Source organism: Oreochromis aureus, linkage group 15, assembly GCF_013358895.1.
Source record: "Oreochromis aureus strain Israel breed Guangdong linkage group 15, ZZ_aureus, whole genome shotgun sequence".
Taxonomy (NCBI): Eukaryota; Metazoa; Chordata; class Actinopteri; order Cichliformes; family Cichlidae; genus Oreochromis; species Oreochromis aureus.
This window is the reverse complement of record NC_052956.1, coordinates 26,348,460-26,367,384: the sequence shown is the minus strand read 5'-3', so window position 1 is coordinate 26,367,384 and position 18,925 is coordinate 26,348,460. Positions and strand designations below refer to the sequence as shown.

At 47.7% G+C, this 18,925-nt stretch overlaps 1 protein-coding gene across 1 annotated transcript; it reads right to left on the bottom strand.

Moving 5' to 3' along the window:
* LOC116324105 (inverted formin-2-like) lies at nucleotides 1–18,673 on the bottom strand. The gene is made up of 24 exons (XM_031744658.2): nucleotides 18,381–18,673; nucleotides 16,328–16,489; nucleotides 15,979–16,240; nucleotides 15,653–15,768; nucleotides 14,395–14,554; nucleotides 13,998–14,031; nucleotides 13,768–13,909; nucleotides 7,573–7,705; nucleotides 6,852–7,331; nucleotides 6,653–6,783; nucleotides 6,503–6,564; nucleotides 6,308–6,410; nucleotides 6,070–6,155; nucleotides 5,869–5,969; nucleotides 5,672–5,742; nucleotides 3,004–3,111; nucleotides 2,842–2,912; nucleotides 2,615–2,735; nucleotides 2,316–2,480; nucleotides 1,989–2,079; nucleotides 1,520–1,642; nucleotides 1,100–1,447; nucleotides 623–685; nucleotides 1–468 (listed from the first exon to the last, which is right to left on the bottom strand). Exons 2-23 carry the CDS (start codon nucleotides 16,454–16,456, stop codon nucleotides 624–626), a joined length of 3,099 nt encoding a protein of 1,032 aa, XP_031600518.1. The 5' UTR covers nucleotides 16,457–16,489; nucleotides 18,381–18,673; the 3' UTR covers nucleotides 1–468; nucleotide 623.
* Between the last annotated feature and the right edge of the window lie 252 nt (nucleotides 18,674–18,925).

The following is an 18,925-nucleotide window of genomic DNA, read 5'->3' as shown; positions in this document are numbered from 1 at the left end:
AAAGGGTTGGAACAACATTTATTCTCACAGTAAAAGTTTCAGCGAACATTTCCTCAACAATAAGAACCGAAAAGTCTAAAACCTGAACACCTGCAGGGGAACAATGTGAGGCTTTTAATCTGAAAGGTCTTTTGCAGGAAAGCAGGTGAGCAGGCAGGTGGCATTAACCTGGCCAGAGTTTCTTTGCTGTGCTGTGCTTTCTGAGCCCCACCCACATCAGACCACCTGAGCTCAGAGACCAGCAGCGCCTCCACCTGACAGGAAGTGTACACAGAAACCTTGCTGACATCACAAACGGACGCAGTCGCCACCGAGAGGTGAGCGAGGGTTAGATCGGTCAGTCACAGGAAGCTCCGCCCAGAATCCTTGCTGCTTCCTCCTCCTTTGTGATTGTGTTTCCCTTTTAAACACTTTGTTCTCCTGCAGGTTCAGTGCTGTCGCCACAGAAACAAGTCCTGATCCATTCACCTGGAACCATAGAAGAATAAAATAATAAATGACATTTAAAAAAGACCTTCAAATCCCACAACATAAAAACATCTCGACCAATGAAATGCTTCAGAGTGAAGGACAGCAGTGAATCGCCGCTGACGTGGATTTACACAGCTGCAGGTGAGCTCACCTCACTGAAGGATGCATTTTTTCTTTTTCTTCGAACGCTTCCTTCCTGTGTGACCACTGCCTCCTGGGGATCAAAGAGAGGATACGATTGGTCGGTTTCTAGATATAAAGCTTATTTCATCATCAACACTACAGGATGTTCTATCATCGCCTTGATGCGACCTTACAGCCTGAGCCTCAGCTCACCATGTCGCAGGAAACACTAATGTTAAGAAACAGGAAGTGACCTCATAGACTCAGAGCTACATCACAACAGCCAGATTGATCCGGCTACATCACCATGGTATGGCAATCTCGACTCGACTCAACTGCTATCTGCGGCTGAGTCTCTGTCACTCTGCTGCAAACACTGAACACAACTTGATCTGTGTGGGTGGGCTGTGGAACAGGAAGAGTTAAAGTTTCCACGTTTCAGAAACAAACAGCAGCACTGAGCATACTCAAAGCCTGAAGCAGAGAGCACAGCGCCTCACTCTACCTGCCGGGCTGGTGTCTAAGGTGTTCGATGCGTTCTGGAGTGCAGAATCTTCCGGGTTAGGATCTTTGCTCCTGTTCGCCTGGGTCACATCCTGCTGACCAGCTGCTGCGTGCTGGACTTCCTGCTGCGCCGGTCCAGTTTCCACTTCAGACTCCAGACCCTGGGCCTCAGCTGTGGGGGGTTCACCGAGGGCCTGGAGCTCTGAGGCAGCTCTGTCGGGCTCTGCCAGCTCCGGTTCTGGTCTGGTTCCAGCAGGTGGATGTGTGGGAGTCCGGACCTCCTCCCGAGGCTTCTTGGGCAAATCTGGCTCATCTTGGGCCGGCGACATCTGCGTGACCCTGGGCTGACCTGAAAAGGAGAACCTGGGTCAAACGAGCAGTGGTGACAAGAAAATCTACAGAAGTCCTGCCGGGCTCTCACCTTTAACCCCACAGCCCGGCTCTGCCCGTGGCCTTGTCTTCCTCAGCCTGCAGCCCTTCCTGATCTCGGCCAGCAGGTTGTCGACGATGCATCCTTCGTCCTGATTGGCCGTGTCCGTCCTAACTGCAGCACAGACACACATTCCCCTGTGACCTCAGCGCATGTGTACAGATGAAAGCTGTCAATGCGTCACCTGACAGCCTCACAGGTACCACAGCATTTAATCTTTACAAACTTTCTTCTCGTCCTGATGCTGTCACATCATTTCCTTTAAATATTCAGCTGCTGATAAACTGTTGCAGAGAAGTGTTGCTGATGTCAGCTATTGATTCTCGACCTGTCCTTCACCGGCCCTTCACATGTCTCACCTGTTCTCCACCTGCCCCTCACCTGGAGAGACAGGTGAGGGACACCTGTCTCTCCATTTAAGGAGACAGGATTTAAGGTGAAATGACAGTGTCTGACTCACTGATCTTTCCGGTGGGAGCTTCTCCTCTCCGTTTCCTCTCTTCCTCCAGCCTCTTCCTCCTCTTCTCCTGCTCCCTGTAACCTTCGTTCTCCTGATGGAAGAATAAAAGGAACACACAGCTCAAACTTCAGCAGGCCTACAGGCCCCCAGAGAGGGCGGAGCTTAACATTTACAGGGAAACAGGACTAATGTGTGGCAGCTACCACACTCTGTTACGGTTGAAGTCAGAGCTGATTGGCTGGCTGAGACACCGTTTAGATGACACATACAAACATGCGGCAGGGTACGAGCCCTGCAGACTGAGCCGCACAATGATTGGCCGCTGACCTTGAGGGTTCGGAGGAACAGGTCTCTGAAGGTCTTGATGGTGGTGAAGAGCTCTTCGAGGGAAAAGCTGCTGGTGTCCTCACAGAGGTAGACGGACAGGCGCTTCCTCTGCTCCTCCACAGATGACAGCAGCACTTGCAGCTGCTCGACAGCCTGCAGGCTCTCCTGGTAACACCACAGAAGAACACAAGGTAAGTTCACCTGGAACGGCAAATCTGTCCCACTAAAACGGTGTTAGTGAGTGTACAGACTGGATTTATCTGCCCGTAAAGGTGACAGCGTCATACTGAGTGTCTCACCTGTATGGTGGACAGGTACTGCTCCTTCATGTCGTCAGATGAGGAGGAAATGCTCCTCTCTGAGTTTTTCAGCCGTTTGCTTAGAGTGTTTGTTTCAGACTGAATAGAGTCCAAGCTGAGCCTGCAGGTGGAGTCAAAGGGTGAAATTTAACACTGCTGCAGGCGAAACACCTGAGCTACCACGTCACAGACTCCGCCCAGCAGGCTAAGCTTTTATATGTGTTTACCCAGCAGCCGTTGCACAGATCTCCAGGTCATCGGGAAGGTTCAGCAGGTCGGGGTGATTTTCTTCAGCCTCCTGAGGGGCACAAACAGCAGCAACTGAATTATTATGAGAATATTGCAGTATTCCCCAGTATTCGTAGTATTCCCAGCATTCCCAGCGTTACCTGCAGGATGTGGTGCAGCAGCGTGACTCTTGACTTGTTGGCTTTGGTTTCGGTCAGTTTGAGCAGAGTGCTGATCTTAAAGCCTTCAGCGTTCCCCGTGTGAGTTCCCTGATGGACCATACATCACACAACTAAATCAGACTACCAGCCTTTACATTTTATTTCAGCTAAATAACAGACACGTTTATGATTTGGCAACTAAATGAACTGTCTTTTGGTAGATTTGCTGCTGAACCACTAGGTGATGCTGAGTCACACCCGCCTGAATCTGCAGGTGAGCATACACACTGTATAAAAATGGACACAGCTAGCGTAACACCAGCGTCAACGTTAACATTTTGTTTGGTGTTATGTTGCTTTTTGTTCCAGGAAATGACTACGTTTGGATAGTCATTTCTGTGGATAGTAGCTAGCTTAGTTATCAGTGTTTTGTCACACAGATACCTGCTAATCAGTGTCATTTAAAAAAAAAAAAAAAAAAAAAAAAACACTCCTTAGATGAACTGTTAGTGCAATCAACCTCACAGCTGTGATATTACTGCTTAGATAACTTCATAAAAACTTCATCAGACTCCAGTTAGCTGAGGTGAAGTCCAGCAGTCGCTAGCAGCCCAGTCTACAGCAGAGACATGGACATGACTTATTTTTTTTGCATGAAAGGACAACAAGCATGATGGTGAAGTGGAACTGGCATCCAGGACATAAACAGCTGCATTATACTGCTAACATCTGCACAGACAGCATGTTAATGCTAAGCTAGCCAAGAACTTCAGGCCCTTTCACATAGGACGCGGCACACTGACCGCTAGCTTGTTCTCCACCTGTCCCACTTAGCGTAAAGGACCCAAACTTTGTGTTGTGCTGGCCGCTGCGCTCTGCTTGGATGTCTTTTTTTTCTTTGTTGCCACTCTACGAGTCTTTTTTAAACCTACATCTCTCTGCCTTTGTGTCCTTCACAAGAGTTTGTGTTGAATTATGTTCAAATGTTTAATAAAAACTTATCGCTCATTCATAATGAGGAAAGCTTTGTAACTGTCCCAACTAGTAAACAGTGTGTCATTTCCACAAAACTGCTTTTCCTCCGAGGTCGACAGCGCCTTTGAAAACGCTCGGGAGGTCCCTGTGTAAGCACGTCGACCTGTGAGAAAAAGTTTACTTGGACACACACAGATGTTTTCCTTCATGGTGTGGCCCTGAAAGGGCATTTATCCTTCGAGGACCTGCAGTTCAAAAAAGCGCCCCTCTGACAGCCAAACCCATCTGTTCTCTGATTGGATAGTTCAATTTGTGATTGACAGGACATTGACCAATCAGCTGAAAGGAAGAAAAATAGGGTCAAAATTCATACTTTAAACTTGAAACTTGAGTGCACACAAATCTGCACTCAAGTCCACACACAAATCTTTTTTTACGCACACACAAATTCTTTTTACACATACAAATCTTTTTCATGCACATAAATTCTTTTTACACATACAAATCCTGATTTACAAGTACAAAATATTTATGACCACAATTTGAGCCCATAACCACGAGCATTTCAGATTTTACACAGGTGGTTGGTTGGTTGTAACAGTCTTGAAATGGAATGAAGGTGAGTGTTATTAACCCTCTGGGCTCCACGGACACGCCGCACCTCCAAATCACATGACTTATTTAAGCTGACATAGCAACAAGCTTCAGCCACGCTAAATCTCTATTTCAGCTTGTGTTGAAAGTTCGGACTTCAAAGTATACACCAGTTTTTACATTTTAATGAAAGAGCACTAAATCCAGAGTTATGATAAAAATATATATATAAGTGATGGTTTTTTCTAAATACTATTGTCACGGTTAATTTTAAAAAAGCGTTTTCTAAGGACAGCACGAAAAGAGTAAAGAAAGAAAAAAAGCCACTTCTTTCCTATTGGTGGAAAAATGTACCATGTCGACCAATAAAAAACGGCAAGACCTGGGATTTGGTTGTTTAGAAAGAGGGGAAAGTTTTGGGAGTAATGGCAGCAAGACAGAGCCAGCGAGTGAGAGAGAAAGAGAGAGAGAGAGTTTTGAGATGTGAGAGATTGGTGACGTTTAGTATAGAAGAAAGCTTTCAACTATCCCGACTAGTGAAGAGTGTGTCGTCCCCAGAGCTGTTGAGAGGCTCTAGAGGTCCCCATACATGCACATAAACCTGTGTGAGAAAGTTCACAGAACTCTGATACGCACTGATACGAGTGTTTTCCTTCATCATGTGATGGAATTTAGTGCAGTGGTAGGCTTCGATTCTATTGGTCGTGTGAAACTATGTCACAGCGCACATGCGTGAGTACTCCTCACTGACGTGCTGCGCTTTACTCGGCACAGCGGGAAACAGTTACTGTGCGGCACAGCAGTGGAAACAAATGTGCTTCAGAGCGCTGCACGTGTAAATGTAGCCTCAGGTTTACACTGGTCACTGATGATCATGTAACACTGTGCTTCAGGTTGGATGGTCATATGACAGACTGCAAAGCAACAAGTGATGTGTAATAGATTACTTTTTCTGAGTAACGACCCCAACACTGGTCAGAGTTTGTGTTTGAGTTTGTTTGTGTGGTTTGAGTCTTCGGGAAGAGAACTGTTTTAGGACCCTCATTGAGCATGCCACACAAAGTAATCAGATTACAAGGAGAAAAAAAAAGATTCTCACATAGTTGAGAAAGTTTCCGACACTCAGGATTAGTTTACAGAAGACTGGCAGCCGAGCGCTCTCCTTCACACCTGCACACAAAACAACACACACAAACAGAAACAAGAACACCACCACAGCAGATCAGCAGCAAACATGCGTGTGCAGCCAGTGTGTTTGTTGTGTAGCTGCTGTGTGTTTGTCATGTGTATACACACTCTGGCAGGCGCGGTCCAGCAGCTCAGCTCTGGGCCTCATAGTTTCCAACACACAGCTGCTCTCCTCACACAGCAACATACACTCAATCCTCAGAGAGTAACTGCAACACACACACACACACCGCGAGTGAGTGGACCTGTGGTGAGCTGTGCTTATTTATCTGTGCGTGATGTGTGCTGCAGCTGTCGCTGTCCTCACACCTGGGCAGATCAATGAGCTGCAAGTAAAACTGATCTGCTGATGCCAACTTGTCCCGCTCTGCCTGATGAGACTTCAGGTTCCCTACCTGAGGAGAGAAAGATGAGATACAGGTCAAGTACAGGTGAAGGACAACTGGAGCACAGGTGAGGGGCAGGTGAGAGACAGATGGAAAACAAGTGAAGGGCAAGTGAGGGACAGGTGGAGAACAGGCGAAGCGCAGGTGACCTCTGCTCTGACCTCATGTTTCTCTGGGAGGAGTTTGATCAACTGTTTCAGGGCCTCCACATCAAACTTCGATCGGTCTCCTCTTCGGATCAGATCCACAAAGTCCTCGTGGGAACTGCAGGTGAGACAGGTCAGGTGATACAGGGACAGTGATGTCACAGCACAGGTGTTTTTATTGGCTGCAAGACTCAGAAAAAGAACAGTCACCATTTGAAGTGCTTGAGGAAGATGTTGAGGTTAAGGCTCTTCTTGGCGTCGATGAAGGACACCTGTGGAGAGAATTGAACATGTGGATGTGAAAAATTTAAAACCTGTAATGCCACACCTGTAAGGTGAGGACAGGGAAAGCTGCGGCACCTCTTTGGGCTCCGTCTTTGACTTGGTTCTGGTCTTTGTCTCAGTTGGAGGGAGACTGAAGAGCTGCTCGATGCTGCAGTAATCTGGCTCCATGGAGTCCAAAGATGTCGACGTCCACAGAGACTCGTGGCCTGTGGACACAGAGTGACGTCAGCTCGCATGAATCCTGCACCTGACCTGGGCCAATACCAGACCTCACCTGACACCAGTCTGGACGGAAGTTTCTGCCAGTTCAGCTTCTTCATCCGCAGCGTTGGGAAGGGGGTGTGGCTTGAATTAGGGGCGGAGCTGCTATATGACCTGCCCAGACTTTGAACTGTCTCAGCTCTGATGTCATCTGGAAGAGAAGGAGGGAGTGGAGGTCCAGTACCCGGTAAGGGTGGGGGTGGAGGGGGAGGAGCCATAGGACCAGGTAAGGGTGGGGGTGGAGGGGGAAGAGCCATAGCACCGGGTAAGGGAGGAGGTAGAGCGGGGGGACAGGAAGTGGGAGGAGCCGGAGGCAGTGCTGCTGCGGTGGGGGCTGTTGGGGCATCTTTGGTGAGTGCCTCTGATTGGCTGGGAGGACTGTCTGGTAGTCTAGTCTGGACCACCCTGTCGATGGTACGGCTCCTGTGATTGGCTGAGTAAGTCTTTCGGGGGAGGAGCTTCTCCAGCAGGTGGTCTGCAGAGTCTACCTCAGCTGCGATCAAGAAAATCAAAGCCGATGAGTTCACCTTCGCCTGATCCTGTGAAATGCCCTCAGCTTTGATCATACTCTGCCTGCTGTCATTTATACAAACTGACATAAAAACAGGGCCTGCATCTGAACCTTGAGGGACTCTTTACAGTTGTCACGGTTCATATAGAGAGGACACTTCTACAAAGAGGCGGAATCAGAGCTGGACCCAGTGATCTGCTGCTGGATGCACCCTCATACTTACCGTCCTGAGCCAGCAGGGTGGCTCGATCCATCAGCAGCTCCAGAGCACACCAGACCTCAGCTCTGTCCGGACCCACCAGCAACAAGGCCTGAAGAATGGACAGCAGCTGCACGGAGGACGGATGGCTGGACACCTGAACGCAGAGAGGGTCAAGACAGGTTATTCTGTCTCCGTACATTTCTATCATTGAAAAGAGAACTACCAGCAGTGTCACTTTCACAGATACTGTGCCGATCACTCTGAGGGTGACAGTGTTGGGTTTTGTAGTTTAAACCAGTGTTTCCCAATCTTTTGGAGCGACGGTACATATTTCACGTTAGAAAAATCACACAGCACACCACCAAACAAACATGTCACAAAAAGCATATTGATAATTTTTCCCCGCGCACCAGGTTTAGCAGAATTGGTTCAGTTTGTTCCCAGTCTACCTTTTTTGCTTTCTTCTGACCACTACTCATGCTAGGGCCTTCGTCTGGGTCGGAATTTTCTCAAGGACCCAGGTCAGATTGACTATTTTTCTTTCTTTTCTTTTTTTTTTGTTTGCCTGTCCCGTTTGGATCTTTAGCCATCAGAATTGTTGTCTGAAGGCCAAGAAAGATGCCAAGCGGATTTACTTTACCAATTGGATCATCATGGCTTTGCCATATTGGTCCATTTGATTGACCTTTATTATAATTATGTATTTATTTGGTTTGATTTTTCGGCTGTTACAGACGGGACAGACATGACTGGGGGATAGGACAGGGAGAAAAAATGAAAGAAAGAGAGGGAGAGAAAGAAAAATAGAGGGGAGAAGAGATGGTGAGAAAGGGGGGAAGAGAGAAAAAAAAGAAAGAAAAACAAACAAAACACCTGGATCACCTGTATAGGGATAAGAAAAGACGAGAAAACAAACAAAACAGAGCAACATAATAAATACAACACCATCACAATAAACTAGCTAACAGTAGATAACAGTAGATACTAAATATTACATGTTATTGTGCAGTACGCAAGATCAACAGCACACAATGTGCTTTGAGGTAGCAGCCAAGAAAGGTGTAGCTTGTGTCTGTGAAAACCCGTGTGTACGCCTGTGTGCACACCTGTGTGGATCGGAACGCTTGTATTCAAAAGGTTTCTCCATGTAATGATCTGCTAGGGAGTGTGGGGAGCCATAGCCCCATCCCCCAGGGCATGAAGCAGGTATAGAGGAGATCCAGGCCCCAGACATCCAGAGGCCCCAGAATATGAGGACCCAAGGAGGACCACTGGGGGGTAACCGTGCCACCCTCCTGAGAAGAGCTGAGGAGAGCCCCAAACGAGAGGTCACCCAGCAGCCATGGAGCAGAGGCCAGAGGGGGTTGCAGTGACGTGCCCGCGGGCTCTGCCGGCAGCCAGCTGTGCCAGAGAGGACCGGGTCTCAGGCCCAGAGGCCAGAGGCCTGAGGGCACCCCACCCCCCGGAAGGGGCCCAGCTGGGCCACAGGCGCCAGGCCCCGCCAATCGGCCACCGGGAGTCAGCCGGTACATACATGAGCGCCCAGCCCCAGACACCAAAAACCACCAACACACCAACGTCTGAGGGCATCAGCCACTGGCAGGGAATGTGGTGAGAGGAGACAGGCCTCCATACCTTGGAGAGCCTGAGATGTTCCCAGAGAGGTGAAGTCTAAGACCCAAGCTGACATATAGACACAGACGAACAGGCGCACGGAGACACAAACGTGCATTCCCACCCCCATATACACAAACAAATACTCGGCACTCACCCGACGTGGAGACAGACACAAATAGACACTGTACACACATTCACACTCCCCAAACATACTCTGTATCCCAGGTACGGGTACCCCTGCAAACCGTACCCGGACCCAGGAGATGTAACCCTTCTCTCTGGGGTGGAGGAAAGCAGACCACCTCCTTATCTGCAGTAGCAGGGAGACCCCGCATCACAGACCCCAATCTGACGGCCAGCACCTCCTCCCAGCCCCCCAGTCCCGACGGTTAACAGAACGGGGGTGAGTGAAGACCCCAAACCTCCCTCCGCCTGCTCATATGTAGTGTTGCTGCGTGCTGTTCTAAAGTGCATTTAAAACACAGGAGGGCATGGTGCTTCTTGCCAGAGAGCAGCACGGCTCCTCCCGAAAACCCTCAGTGTCTATATGCATTTAAAATTGAGGATAGGGCACCAGCGCCAGAGGTGGGTTTGAATACACAGACCATCCTCTGGACGCTGTATATAACGTGCCCACCCCCAAGGCCCTATATGTATGTGTTATGAGAGTATGAGTAATGTGGATGTCTAGGTTGCGGAATAAAATTGAGGCACAGGCGGCCAGAAGGGTACAGAGGGGGAGTGCCTCCCCTGCACCCTGGTGACACACCTGCACCCCAAGCCCTGCGTGTGTGTGGGTGTGGTGGAGCGGGAAGAGGGAGGCAGCTGAGGATGGGGAGGGAAGAAAGGGAGGGGCAAGCAGCCCCTCCCTGGGGCCAGCTCCCCCCACTGACCCGAGTAGGCACCCCCACACTCTGGAACCCACCAGGGCAAGGGGGCCCAGGCCCATCTGGACCGGGGCCCGCAGCAGCAGTACCACCCCCGCCCCACAGAGTCCAGGGCAGCCCACCCGACTCCGAGAAAAGTGCACCCACCGCATCATCCAATCTTCTCCCAGACTACGCAAGACAATAGACACCCAGGGTGAGTCATTCTCCACCTCTCCAATATCTCTCCCCCACCTGGAGAGTGAGTTCCTGTAGAGAGGAGACCTCCTGCAAAGATGTAACAGCCTCCCCACCAGTTAGAGAGCCCTGCAGTTGGGCCGATGTACCAGAGGTCCCCCGCACCGGGGCTGAGACCCAATGCACCCACCCGCCCACCACCCCTGCAACACAACAACCAGGACCCAAGGCCCCAAGGCTCAGCCAGAGCCCCAGCCTGGGGGCGGAGCAACCCCAGACCCCCAAGTCTCCACGCCCGTCCCGGACCCACCCCGGGGCAGCCAGGCTACCAGGCCAGTAACCAACGTCCGCCAGCACAGACCCTCCCCCATCTCCGCTGTACGGAGCCACAAGGAAAACACCATCTAAGAGCCACCAGAGCCCCTAACCAGGTCATGACCACAACCCCCGCGTTAGGTTCTCCACGGAAAACGTCCCTAGGGAATACCCAGACATCCTAAGGCCGTCACTACCCCCATATCAACCACAATAGCAAAGGCAGGACCAAACCATGACCCCCCCACCCCCACTAGGTGATGAAGCCAATCAAGGGAGCCCAGAGGGATTGATCAAATGTGATGGCAGAGGCTGTATCAAGACTAATGTGATCTATTAGATGGTTTTTATATTGGTTAGAATTAAGATTATTTTTATTTATCCAGTTAATGAGGACCGTTTTCTTGGCAATGCATAGGGCCGTAAAAATAATGTGGGCTGTGTTTATTTCTGTAGTGACCTCATTCAAGTAAAGGGGAGGCTGGAATGTTACATTTCAGACACTTTGATAAGTCTTCACATATCTCACACCAAAACTTCTGAACTGGTGGACAGAACCAAAGAGCGTGGATATAACTGTCCGGTGTATTTGCTTGACAGTGTGAGCAGTTGTTAGAAGATGTATAGCCCATCTTGAACATCCTATGACCAATATAGTGCACTCTATGTAATATTTTGTATTGTATTAATTGCAAATTGGGATTTCTGATCCATTGAAAGGTTTTTAAGCATATCTGAGACGAAAGGTTTTGGTCTAAACTGATCGATAAATCCACTTCCCATTTTGCAATAGGAAGGGATATTCATCTATTTTAGAAAGTGTTCTGTATATTTTAGACAATAATTTGGGGGTTTTAAGATTAAAAAATTGAACCACACTTGGTGGTGTTTGTAATTCAGCTTCACTGGGATTAAATTTCTTTTTTACTATGGATTTAATTTGTTGATATTCCAAAAATCTTTTCTTGTTGATCATATTGTGTAACTATTCTGTCAAATGGAATCAATTCTGTTCCTTCTAATATATGTTCTAAGTATTTGATTCCTTTACAACTCCAATCTGGAAAGTTGATCATATTATTGTTTTGCAGTATGTCCGGATTGTTCCAGATAGGTGTACATTTGCATGGGATTAATGAAGACTGTTATTTTTAGAAACTCCCACCATGCTGTCAGAGAAGAGCTGATGTCGATGCTTTTAAAGCATTCATGTCGTTTGATGTTTGAGCTGATAAATGGTAGGTCTGAAATTTCTAGATTATTACATAGTGCCTGTTCTACATCTATCCAGGGTTCATCTAAGAAGGTGTGTTTTAACCATCTAGAGATGAACTGAAGCCTGTTGGCTAAAAAGTAGTGATTAAAGTTAGGCAGATCTAGTCCTCCTTTATCCTTGGTCCTTTGTAATGTTTTTAAGCTGATATGCAGGGGTTTATCTTTCCAAAGGAATTTAGAAATATACAAGTCTAGAGATCTGAACCAATCTTGTGATGGCTTAATTGGGATCATTGAAAATAAATAGTTTATTTTTGGCAAAACCATCATTTTTATAGCGGCGACCCTTCCCATGAGTGATATGGGTAGAGATTTCCATCTAGCCAGATCGCCTTCTACTGTCTTTAAAAGTGGGATGTGGTTTAATTTAGTTAATTCTGCAAGTTTAGGAGAGATATTGATACCTAAATATTTAATGTTTCCAGATTGCAGTCAGGTAGATGAAGAATTATGGAAGGAGCAATTAATCTGAAGAACTGTAGATTTTGGCCAGTTAATTGAATAATCTGAGACTCTTGAGAAAGAGTTTATCAATGCAATTACCCCAGAGAGATTGGTTTGTGAGTTTTGGAGAAAAAGTAACACATCATCCGCATAAAGGCTGATTTTATGTTCTACATTCTTACATTTTATGCCCTTAATTAATGTAGCCTGTCTAATTGCTGCTGCTAGTGGCTCAATAAAAACTGCAAACAGTGAAGGGGAGAGTGGGCATCCCTGCCTGGTGCCCCTTAGGAGACAGAAGCTGGAGGATGTTTGGTCATTTGTTCTGACACAAGCTGTTGGGGAATTATATAATATTTTTAACCAGCTTACGAAAGAGTTTCCAAAACCAAATTTGTGTAAAGTTGCAAATAGAAATTTCCAGTTAACTCTGTCAAACGCCTTTTTTGCATTAAGAGACAATATTATGGTTTCAGTATTTTTACTGCACAAGTAGTCTATTAAATTAAGTAGTCTACGTGTATTTGTTGATGAATGCCTACCTTTTATGAAACCAGTTTGGTCAGGATGAATTAAAAGGGGGGTTATTTTCTCTAATCCCTTTGAGAGAGCTTTGCAGATTATTTTAAGGTCTACATTAATAAGGGATATTGGACGATAGCTTGAAGGAAATACAGGGTCTTTGCCTGGTTTTAGTAAGAGACTAATATTTGCAGAGTTCATATTTGGTGGTAGTCTGCCATTTTCTTTGATTTCCTGCAACATTCTGTGAAAAATTGGTGCCAGAATCGTCCAGAATTCTTTGTAAAATTCTGCTAGAAAGCCATCTGGACCTGGAGCCTTATTATTGGGCATACTTATCAGGGCTTCCTGGAGTTCACCTAGTGTCAGTGGCGAATCCAGTGCCATTGCTTGGGTATCTAATAATTTTGGAAGAGTTACGTTGTCGAGAAATCGATCAATTTCGTTTTTAGATGGGTTTATTTGTGGTGTATATAAAGTTTCATAGAAATCCCTAAAAACTTTGTTTATTTTTTTAAGGTCATATATTGTGTTCCCAGATAAATCTTTAACAGCACATATGGTTGTTTTTTCTTTATTGATTTTTAACTGGTTCGCTAGAAATTGTCCGGATTTGTTACCGTGTTCAAAATTTTGGAGGCGAAGCCTTTGTACTAAGAAGAAAACTATTTTTCTTTTCAAATATCTATCTATTGCTATTGCGTGCTGCGTAGTCTCACTCACAGCATGACTATTATGTAATTTCTTCTTCATCTTCTTCTGTTTTACTGGCAGTTGGCAACCAATTAAATTAAAGCAGGTAGTTGTACTCCCCTCTAGTGGAAGATAATATAATTGGTAATTGTTCTGCCCATTACTCACGCCGGTCGCTTAGAGTACCAATCGGGTGGAATAAGATAATCTTCCACAGCACAGTGGTTGGGAAACATTGGTTTAAACGCTCCGGCTTGAGTCGCATCGCTCTTGAAACTGCGGTTACCGTGGTGTAGAGCGTCGTGAAGACTTGCTGGTGGCTGCTCATATCAATCCCTCCGTACAGTCTCTCCAGCTCCTCCATGTCCTCCGACAGAGAGTCTTCGAACACATCACACTGGATGTTCAGGTCTTTGTCCTGCGTCTCCCTGCACACACAGACAGGAAACTGATCGGAAACACGATTGATTATTGATTAATAAAGTGATGGAAGCAAAGTGAGAATGAAGCCAGTACCTGAGCCTGGGGAGCAGGTCCAGCAGCTGCAGACCTGAAAATCACAGACACATATATCACTTCTTATTTTGATCAAGCAGCAGGACGCACTCACACCATGACGACCTCTGAGGGTCTGACGCTCGAGCCCTCAGCGAGGCCTGACTCCAGGAGAGCCTCCGTACAAGGATCTGATGTCACACTGTGACAGATATCAAGCTTCTCCTTCACGTTACTCTAATAACAGTTTAATTCAACTTTATTTATACATCGCCAAATCACAACAACAGTCACATCAAGGTCTTTCTGTTGTGAGGTAAAGACCCTACAACATGATGAAAGCAGTGATATCAGCAATGACATGATGATGATGATGATGGCAGGGGTGATGTCAGTGGTGATAAACAGTTCGTTTTACCGATGAACTCCTGCCGCACCCGGTGCCTCCTCCTCAGCTCCTCCTCCTGCAGCACGAGGACGTTGACCACACTCAGCAGCGTCACCATGTAGGGGATGTTGTCGGTGGCGTGAAGCTCATTCATGATCACGCTGAAGCGATACTGCTGCTTCTTCAAGCTCTGAATACAGACACAGGAAGTGACAGGTCAGAGGACGGACACGGTTCATTTACACCTTCATTAAACACAACTTCCTGCTTCAGTCTGACTGAAGTGTGATGATTAAACACTCCTAACAGCTGTGTGTGTGTGTGTGCATGCGTGTGCGTGCGTGCGTGCGTGCGTGCATGTGTGTGTGTGTATACACATGTTATGTTTAGACATCTTTGTGAGGACAGAAAATTGGCATGCCACTATACATGTGGGGACCAACAGCCCTTATGGGGACAAAGTGCCCATCCCCACAAGTTTGAAGACATGTCTGAGGCTCAAAATGTGGTTTTAGTGTCAGGGTTACAGTTAGGTTATGGTTAGGATTAGGCATTCATTTTTGATGGTTAGGGTAAGCAGCTAGGGAAAGGGTTATGGTCAATGAGATGTCCTCACTAAGATATTAAAACGAGTGTGTGCGCGCACGTGTGTGCATGTGGTATCCCATGATTCCATGCTGTAAGTTCAGAGCCTGTGAGAACAGGCTGGGCAAGGACGATAAGATCTGCAGCGTCTGAGGCTCAGCTGTTTGTTGTGGCATATCTGCAGTCACGCCCTGATGGTACACACACGACGTCATCGTTGCTCTCACCTGGCAGCAAGGAGCTCTGGTGGAGCTTTGTGAGCTCTCTGCTGACTCAGGTAATCAGCCAGTGGCTTTCAGTTTGAGCCGTTCTGCTTGTCGTGTTGGCCTCGAAACTGACTCGCACTTACTTTTGCTAACGTCCTGCCGATAAAGCTTTTCAAACCGACCCAAATGGCCTGCTCACGTCTCCTCATCCAGCTCATGCGACATCTGTTAGTTCGTCCATCACGCAGTTAAACATGCCCCTCTAAACAAATCAGCCAAGAGAGCCTCTGAAAGTGACCTGGACCTGCAGCAACATTTAACTGTTTATATCACCAAGCACCTACTTGTCCTGACTGCCACCGTGGGGCAGAGTTCAGATTACTTAAACTGATCTCATGAAATAAATCACCTCAGAGGAGACCGAGAAGGAAGGGAAAAAAGGAAGGACAGGAAGGAAATAAGGAAAGAGGAGGAAGTGGACAAGGACACGAGCATACCTTGTAGTTGTCGAGCGCATCTAGGGCAAGGCGGTGTCCCCGAGGGTCGAAGACGGCAAGAGCCGCCAGCAGCTGGAACAGCTGCATCTTCACCATGACATTGGAAGTGTCGAGAGCTGAGGGCATATAGGAGGAGGCGGAGTTACAGCTTTCATAAGTAATAACTCGGAGTCGTCATCGTCACCTCACAGGTACACCGGCTACCTGCTAGGCTTAGGCTGGAACAGCCTCGAGTCTACCTGTTGCTCAGGGTAGCGTGTAAATGTGATTTTAAGGTGGTTTTAAGGCAGATCTGCTTCACTCTGACTTTCTGTTCCTGCACCCACCTTGAGCCAGCGTCCTGACGTAGCCCTCGTTGTCCAGGATGAAGTGCAGCCCTGTGGACGAGTTCATGATGGCCCGGACGCAGCTGACGCAGGTGAGCTGCAGCAGAGCATCACTGATGCGGGCGCAGCCGCGGCCCGACAGACGCTCCAGCGCCTCCAGCAGGAGGTCCAAACCCTGTAGTTCCAGGAACTGCACCATCCATGACCGATTACTCGCCTCCAGCCACCGCTGCAGACCCGAGTAGTTCACCACTGTGGGAACCTGGAGGGGCAGAGTGACCATCGGTCAGAGCTGTGAGACGCCCTCCTCTTCCCCTGCAGGAATCCTGAGGTTCTGCTTCTTTCCTACCTGCAGCAGTCGGATGCAGAGCTCGGGGTCAGCGTTCTCCAGATTGGCTTCCACCTTGCCGTCAGTGACTGTGGCGGGGCCTCTGGTCACCTGGTCCTTTACCGCCCCCCATTTGGTACTGGTTGCCATGATGACAGGCCAAATGTTTTACCGACGTTTGAGCTGATGAGGGTTAAAACAGATACAGGTAATCAATCACAAACAGTCAATGACATTATCATCTTTTTAACGTCCACGACAAGCAGACCCGACACAAGCGATGACATCACACCTGTGTCAGCCTGCCTCGGGTCACAGTTTCACATTCATTAACACGTCTCTGAGTCACAAACTGAGCTCCTCCAGTGGACGTCTTTATCTGCTCAGGAGGTCAGAGTCCTTTACTCTGATTGGACTCCATTTGGCTTTGGTTGTATCATAAATTATTATTTGAATTGTATTCCTGACCAACAGCTCGAGTCCACCTCTGATGTGGACCAGTTTTAACTTGGTTTTATTCAGCTCCAAATCACAGCTCCAAGTCACAACAACAGTAACCTCAAGGTGTTGTACTGTCTTTGTACACTCAACAATCACATAAGTAAGAAGTCTGGCGACAGTGGGAAGGAAAAACTCCATTAACAGGAAGAAAACAGGAAGAAACCTCCAGCAGAGCCAGACTCAGACCGGTTTGGGGTGAGGGAAGGAAGACAGGACAAAGGCACTCTGTGGAATGCATGAATAACAAGAAAAGAGAAGAAGAAGAAGAATGCAGTGAATCAGGCTGATGGGTCAGGTGATTAACAGACTGATGATAAAGCACATGATTGGCTCCAGTAACAGAAAAATAAACACGAAGCACTCGCAGCTATCATGGCTGTGATTTGGAAACTGAATGAATCAGACTGAAGGCTACGTGAATCGTGCACTCAGTGTGCTGCAGAGTCTTCATCAGTGAAGACGAGTGACTGCGCATCACAGCGTGGTGGGTGAAATATGTCAGCTATGTGGTATTTCTGGTATTCAGTGCGTGTGCGTGTCCTGACAGCTGAGCATGCTCGCCACATTAACGCGCCGTTGTGAGAAAACCTGAACTTTAAACTTGAAAGGTGGAGTAGGTCGGTCACATGGTCAAAGGGTGTTTCCAGAAGCCTGGATTCAAATCTCCCCCGGGGCATTTGAATCCCCCCCGTCCAGCCAGCCTTCCTGCATTGGTAAAGCTTCATAATATTAAACACAACCATGAAACTTTCAGACTCACTGCAACATGGTCCTAATAACGTGAGCACTGGCTGTGTAAACCAGCAGAAACAAAGGCAGGAAATTCACCTGTAAAGGTGTGTGTGGGTGTGTGTGTGTGAGTGAAGACAGGCTGACTGGGTGGAGAAATTTCTTCTCAGCAGATGAGCTCAGATAGAGACTCTTCCTCGTTCTGGACAGATGCTTCATCATTAAACTGTGGTCTCCTCCTCATGCCCAGCAGCAGAACTTTAACCACAGAATCAAACACTCCTCATCGGAACCTTAATCACACAGAAACAAACGCTCCTCAGCAGCAGCAGCAGGTTTCAGGCTTCAGAGAAGGACCAGCAAACTCAGCGCTAGTTGTTTCAGTATCAGAGCCCAGTATCGGAAAAACTGCGGAATGATCCTTTAAACCTGAAGCTCAGGTGTTTGTCATCATTTAACAACTCAAACAGACCTTTCACTGTACACATGCGCATATCTGTTAGTGGTACACCCTCACAGAAGAACAAATGCATTGATCTCAGTGCTGATGGATCAATACAGTGATTGGATAAGAGCAGACCCGCATGCTCCGATTCAAAGGTTCAAAAGTTTAAACACAGTTGTGGCTAAAAACCGCTGACAGGTCGAGCTGTCCCCGCCAAACCACACTCCCTTCAAAATTCGATGAATTTAGTGTCTGAGCTTCAGTTCACTCGGTGCTGTGGTGGGTTCGGCTCGGTCACACCAGCCGGAGGACGGAGGGTGGAGCAGCTTCAGCCGCTCCGCTGCTCCCACAGGTACAGGTGTATTTTACCGGGAACAGAAGCTCATCACGCAAACTTACCTGGAATCTGTCAGCAGGTCACTGAAAAGTTTTGGCTCACGAACTGCTTCGTGTTTCCGTTAAAGAGACAGAGAGGCGGTAAGCTCGTGTCCTTATTGCGGACCCCGAGGGGGCAGAAGGCTCCCGCGGTCCCCGCTGAAGCTTCCAGAAACTCGGACAAAGTCTGAAGGACTGATCGGTGTCTGCGAGAGTCTCCGCGCGAGCCCTGTGGGCGGGGTCAGAGGTCACAGTGCCAGCCGCCGATAGCGGGCGCGTGCGTGCGCTTCAGTACGCACATAACTTCTGTTCTATGAAGCAGAGCCCGCTGAGAGCAGCAGGGTGACGTCACCGTGGCAGTTGGCTCTCACCTACGTGCTCGGTCTCTGTGGTTACCGGTAATTACGTCAGGTTTACACTAACATGAAGAATAACCAGAATAAAGAAATACATGAAAAATGGAAGTGAAGTCACAGTTTATTCATTTCATAGTACCAATTTGTCTCTTCTTCAAAACAAGAAAATATGTATGAAAATCATAAAATGAAATACAACAAATCCCACAAAAC